Consider the following 6,485-nt stretch of genomic DNA (forward strand, 5'->3'; position numbering starts at 1 on the left):
ATATCTGGTCCCTCTAGAGAGTACTTTTACCTTTGAATCACTCTACTCAGTATGTTAAATCTTAAAATAGTGCACTGAGAGCCACTTATCCATTTGACGTTTAATTTTTTTTTGAGACAGAGTCTCGCTCTGTTGCCCAGCCTGGAGTGCAGTGGTGCAATCTCGGCTCACTGCAATCTCCACCTCCTGGGTTCAAGCATTTCTCCTGCCTCAGTCTCCTGAGTTGCTGGAATTGCAGGCACCTGCCACCACGCCCAGCTAATTTTTGTATTTTTAGTAGAGACAGGGGTTTCACCATGTTGGCCAGGCTGGTCTAGAACTTCTGACCTCAGGTGATCTGCCTGCCTCAGCCTCTCAAAGTGCTGGGATTACAGGCATGAGCTATTTCATCCAGCCTAAATATTTTTTTAAGTATTGCTGTGGAGTAGGAAATAAAATTGCCTTGGATAATGTACAAGCTTCTTACTACTGGCAAAAAGACCTTATTGCTTTTACAAAAAGAAACAAAACAAAACAAAACCCTACTCTACACTTTGTTGATCTTGGCACCTTATCCTCTATAATGAAAACTTCAACCATTTATCAAACTAAACGAACTGGGTGTTAACAAGAGAGCAGGATTCCATAATTCTGCCCTTTATACGCCTTGTTTATATACTTATTGGTTTAGCAAATTTTATACTACCAGAGTGCTCCCTTTCATTAGTGTAACTGGGATTTCTGTTCACAAAAAGCATTCAGCTTAGTGGGATAATTCTGCCTTTATCATATGGCATACAGGGAGCTTGGACAGGTTAATCACTTTTGTTTCACTTAGGTTTACTACATATATACCATGTGTCAAGCATGTTCACATGTACTGTCTATCTTAATCCTCGCAATAACTGGAGAGGATAGATACTGTTAGCCTCTGTTTATAGATGAGAAAACCGAGGATGAAAGAAGTTAAGCTCATAAGAAGTAACTGAACCAGAATGTTTACGTGATTTTCTGACACCACGACCAACGTTCTTCCCACTATACTATGTTATTTACTAATAATTAACTAGTTGTGCCAAAACAGAATGGAAATGCTACTCCCACATAGCAAATATGATCACTTGCATTGTATATCTGCAAACTTTTGTCTTATCTTGAATATCAAAACTTGCTTTGTGCCTATAATTTCCCAAAGAAACATAGAATGATAGAATGCTCCAATCCTTTAAATAAAATTTCAGCCAACCAAAGTACTTTCAAGTTCTGATTTTCTTAGGTGCTCAAGAATTTACTGCAGCTAATGAAAATTTGCCATTGGCTTCAAACTGGTGGTTATAGGTCACTCAGGTCTCCACACAGACTTGTTATGCAAACTTCTTTGGCAGTAGCATATTTATTCCATAATATGACACTCAGTGAAAGTCAGAAATTGGTGGGACACATTTGAACTCCCAAAGATAGAACCGTTGGAGTGAAACATGTAACACTTTTGCAACTGGATGACATCTACGGTCATAGCTATGGCCCTCACTCTTTGCTAGGCAATGGCCAAGTGCTTTACATCTATTACCCAACACCCTCTATGGTAGGTACTGTCCTTATCCCTACTTCCAAATAACTGGGAAACTGGGGCATGAAGAGGTTAGATAACCTGTCCCTACTCACATGGGCAGTGAAGAGCAGAGCTAGGATTTGTCCCCAGTCTGGCCACAGAGCCTGAGCTCTTAACCATTATGCTATGCTGCCTTTTCAAAATGGAATGTAAAGTATTAGCTGATTTTATGAAATGAAACACAGCACAGACTTTTTCGCTGACCTGAATCGCAAGTTGCAAATATGACCACAAGTAGAAAATTTGGCTGTCATGCTGTATGTATAGGATAATATACAAATCAACCTTAAGACCAACTTTTATCTAGTATAGAAATGAGGTATAATTCATAATTATAATGCTCTCTGCTTCCTTGAATGAAACCAAATCTCTTCCTTAAACCAAATCCCTTCACTTTCCTTCAGCTTCGAGTCAGGTCATGAACATATGTCAATGCATGCTCACCATTTGCTGGCCACCGCGTGCCCCTCAAAACTTTCCTCAGGGTCTTTGGGGCCTCTGCACTTATCTGGGCCAAGACAGGCAGGGAGCAGTATATTCCTCTGCTTGAAACCTTGCACCATGGGAACCTGCCCCCACCGGTTCTCTCTACTCCTGCCCACGGTCTACACTGGCATCCTGCCATCCCCTCACCATTGAAAATGCTAAATAAAGGCTTATAGCTTTGTGTTTCCACATTATGCTTGATTCTTTGTGGTAGATGTGGGGGGTGGTTCTATATTCCCAGCCCATCCTAAATTCCTATCTTCTAAAAGTGGAGCTGCCTAGTTTAGAAAGTAGCTGCTTGGCTGAAGTAAATTCTTAACAAATTAGTCTCTTCTAGGATACACATTAAAATGAGTGGTTGGAATGGGAAGATGACAGAACAGAGTCAAGAGACTCCGATTAGTGAGACTGAAGTGAGGCTAGAATGGCACGATGGGTGTGAAAGAGATTGGTAAACTGTAAAATCCTTTAGAGACCGTGTGGCCCCTTCACTGTCTAGGCCAGTGGTTCTCAAAGGGTAGCGTGTGTCAGAATTACCTAGAGGGCTTGTCAAAACAGATTTCTTGGCTCACTACTTCTGATTCTGTAGGTCTGGCTGGTGGCCAAGAATTTGCATTTCTATCAAGTTCCCGGGTGATGCTGACGCTGTAGTCCAAGGACCACATTTTGAGAACCACTGGTTGCTAGATGAGTAAAAGCCATTGTGTCCACCTGAGGACACACAACAGGCGCTCAGATGCGGTTGTTATTATTACTACTCTCCATATCTTGGTAACCCCAACGTTTGCTCTCTTCTGCTTCCAGATTACTCAGCACAGTTTGGCTGAGATTTATGCAAAGAGAGACAGCATTCCTTTTCGACACTTCTATATGTGGCAACCTCCTGCCATTAATACCCTTTCTTATTTAAAAGCTGCTTCACAGTTTGTAAGGAACTCTCACGTTATTATGTTTTTATATGAAATGCTTCCCAATGTCTGAGCATAAAGCCAAGTAAAGTCTCATTAAGAAATATGCACTTAAAGCCGGGGACCGGACGATCAGGAGAGAACACCCTCTCCCCTTACCATTTGCAGCTCTGAATGTAGGCACAGGTTTGACTCAGACCAAGCATCTTAGAGGGGAGAGGTGTCTCCCTTATGTATATAAGGTGCAAAGTTAGAGCCCCAGAAAGCAGCGATAATAAACATCCCTCTTGTGCCCCTTCTCGCCAAATAAAGCGAATGGGTGGAGGAAATCCCGGGCGAGCCTTCCCTGGCAGGGTCCCTCAAGCTGGCGCCGAAACTGCCACTCCCACGCCCGCCACCCCCGCCCCTGAGCGACAGCCCGCTCTCCGCAATGCAAAAACGCAGCAGCATCGCCCTCCAGCCCTCTCCTGGGGGATCGCACGGTGCAACCAACCCTAAAAACGTGGCCGCGCGACGCCCCCTCAGCTCCACGGGCTTCCCATTGGCCGGTTGCCGCTGTCACTCCCTCCTAGCCTCGCCTTCCAGCTCCCGGGCGGAGGCAGCCGGGCGGGGTAGGTTGCGCGCTCGCCGCGGGCTCGGGCCGCGGTCGCGGCTTTGCAGCAGGCAGCGCGGCGGGCGGGGAGCGGGGCGCGCGGGCCGGAGCAGGGGCCGGGCGCGCTGCGGGCTCCGCGGCCGGCCCATGCGGGGCGGGGGCCGGTGGCAGGGCCGGGGGCCGCAGCCGGCGCCGAAGGCGGCCGACTAGGACCTGCCCGGCCGGCTGCCCCGCGCCCCGCCTCGCCCCGCAGCCCGGCCGACCGGGAGGGATGCGCTGTGCCGCCCAGCTCCTCTCCATCCTGCGCGTGCCCTGAAGCAGAAAGTTTGGGGGCCGGGGGTTGTCTCCCGCCTCCCTCCTGCAATGACTGCCCAAGGACTCCTGCTGCCCAGCCTCGACTGTGACCTGCCTTCGCTCCCCGGGTCGAAATGAACTATTCCAAGCTGTAACCAAGGCTCACCTTCTCGCCCCTCCTTCACCGGCCTTTAAGATTTTTTTTTTTTTTAATTGAAGCAATTGTGGTCTGCCATCTCCCCTCCTTATTAATAATTTAGACCCCAGGCCTCATTTCTGAGCAGAAGAGGGGGTGCGGTCTTCCCCAAGACGGCGCGCTGGAAGGACAGATTCCCCTTGCCGACCCACATACATCATGAAGAGGTGCAAATCGGACGAGCTGCAGCAACAACAGGGCGAGGAGGATGGAGCTGGGCTGGAAGATACCGCTTCCCACCTGCCGGGCGCGGACCTCCGGCCTGGGGAGACCACGGGTGCTAACTCTGCTGGCGGGCCAACTTCGGACGCCGGCGCTACCGCGGCGCTCAACCCAGGTCCCCGAAGCAAGCCTCCTGATTTAAAGGTGAGCGCAGACCATCCCCCGGCAAGCCCAGCCCGCGACTTAGCTCTCGCCACCCCACGCAGAAGTGCTTTAACAGGTTAAAAGTGAGGGGGGAAGCCAGGCAAAGGTCAGAGAGGATGAGCGGATGCTTGGCTGGCACCCCAGGAAGGACGTCAGGTACCATTTGTGCCTCTTTCAGCTCCATTTCAGTTCTCTGTGTTTGTTCCCTATTATTCAGCAAACGTTTTAGTGACTCACCCATCCGAGATTGTTTGAAAAATGTGTGTGAAGTGCTATTCTCGAAGGGCTGGAGAAATCCAAGATGCTAACCAAAAAAGTGGACATCACTTTCCCTCCTGTAGGATGGCAGGAGTTAGAAATTGCAACATGGGAGGCCAAGCAGGTGACCATTAGTTTTCTTTGCTGAGTAAGTCTCTTCCCATTGGGATCTTTGGGTGCCTTTTTTTTTTTTTAATTTATTTTAAATTTGGAAAGACAGAGTCTTGCTCTGTCGCCCAGGCTGGAGTGCAGTGGCGTCATCTCGGCTCACCGCAACCTCCGCCTCCTGGGTTCAAGCAATTCTCCTGTCTCAGCCTCCCGAGTTGCTGGGATTACAGGCACGCGCCACCACGCCCGACTAATTTTTGTATTTTTAGCAGAAACGGGGTTTTGCCATGTTGGCCAGGCTGGTCTTGAACTTCTGACCTCAGGTGATCCTCCCACCTCAGCCTCCCAAAATGCTGGGATTACTGGCGTGAGCCGCCGCGCCCAGCCCCATTGGGATCTTTGAGCGCCTTCCTGGATGAAGCTGTTTGCCGGTCTGGGAACGGGGGTGTGTGGATTTCCTGCCGTTAGGTGGAGCCAGAGGTTAAGATAGTGCTTGGAGATCTCTGCCTGCCTGCTGAACCAACCCCCAGGGTGGAGAACTGACAGGTGGTGGAGCAGTGCTTGGGCTGGTTTGGGGCCTCAGTTCAAGTTGCATACATGCTGAGCCGGCAGCTAGAACCAGAAGCCGAAAGAACTGCTCACATGGAGCTGTTTATTTTCTGGCCTGAGGTTGCGGAAACAATTGGCGAGCTGTGTTGAATATATCTCTATCAATTAAAACAGCAGCTGAGATAAATAATGCACCTTTGCAGGAACTGCCACAGGGACTGCAGGCTCAGGCTTCTTAAGCCAACTCACCGTCGGGCTGAGCGAGATGTCAGCCCAAGGAAGGAACTTAGGTGCCTTGGAGATTGATACCTCACAGTTATTTTCTCCAGAGAAGGTGTGGGGTCTGGGCTGGGGGAACGGAAAGGACTCCGTTACATTTAATAAAGCCTGTATCCTATGGCAGCAGCCGCAAAGGAGCTCGCCAGAATAAGCCAATGACATTCCTCGTTTGGGCTGAGCGGCTCAGAGTCAGGAAGTCAGAGCGCAGGTGAGTGTGTGCTTTTACCCGTGTATGTTACCTGTCCGTGTGCCTTGGGGAGGAGTGAAAAGGGGGACAACTAGGTCCTTGTGTGTGCTTTTAAAATTTTGCAGTAATTATTCAAATCTGACCTCTGGTTCTGCTGCCGTCCTTTTCAGAGCTTCATGGTTAGCCTTATGTCTAGAGGATCTCTGTGGGGTAGGCTCTCTCTGCACAGGAAGCTTGAGCTTTCGTCAGGCCCTTGGTGTTTATCTCTGCTGTCACCCCCGAGTCCATCCCTTGTGGGCAGGAGGTGTAGTTTCTGTTTTAAGTGAGACGGTGAGGGAGAAGGGGTCCCTTTAATGCCGTTGTGGGGAGCAGGCTAGCCTTCTGCAGCAGCCCCATTCTGGGCCGGTCCAGATGAGTCTGGCCAGCACAAACCCTGATTCTTTGACCAGATGAAACCCTCAGCTAAGTCTATGAGAGGCAGCTTTGGAAATTCCCCTACTTTTCAGCTCAGAACAGCAGTGGAAACTGTTTTCTCCATTTATTTCCCCCAGTTGCCTTCATAAGGAAGATGGGCTTGTCATGGCACAGGGGCTGCAGTGTCTCTGTAGACAGGATTGCCTTAAACTTGTTCATTTCTACTCTCCTATGTCATCTTTCTTTCTTCTTTTTTT

The 6,485-nt window shown here is 49.2% G+C and overlaps 1 protein-coding gene across 3 annotated transcripts in view; it reads left to right on the plus strand.

The window, feature by feature from the left end:
• Positions 1-3,569: 3,569 nt before the first annotated feature.
• TMCC2 (transmembrane and coiled-coil domain family 2) overlaps positions 3,570-6,485 on the plus strand; it is a 46,753-nt gene continuing 43,837 nt past the window's right edge. The window contains exons 1-2 of one of the 3 annotated variants that reach the window (XM_017525439.1): positions 4,299-4,433; positions 5,752-5,835. Coding sequence is in view for 1 of the 3 variants with exons in the window: in XM_017525438.1 (XP_017380927.1) it covers positions 4,227-4,433 (207 nt within the window). In the remaining 2 variants the exon portion in view is untranslated. Of the gene's footprint in view, positions 4,434-5,287; positions 5,836-6,485 lie in introns of those variants that run through there. The other 2 variants (XM_017525438.1, XM_037737349.1) reach the window with 2 other exon arrangements.

Source organism: Cebus imitator, unplaced genomic scaffold (genome assembly GCF_001604975.1).
Source record: "Cebus imitator isolate Cc_AM_T3 unplaced genomic scaffold, Cebus_imitator-1.0 Scaffold38, whole genome shotgun sequence".
Lineage (NCBI taxonomy): Eukaryota > Metazoa > Chordata > Mammalia > Primates > Cebidae > Cebus > Cebus imitator.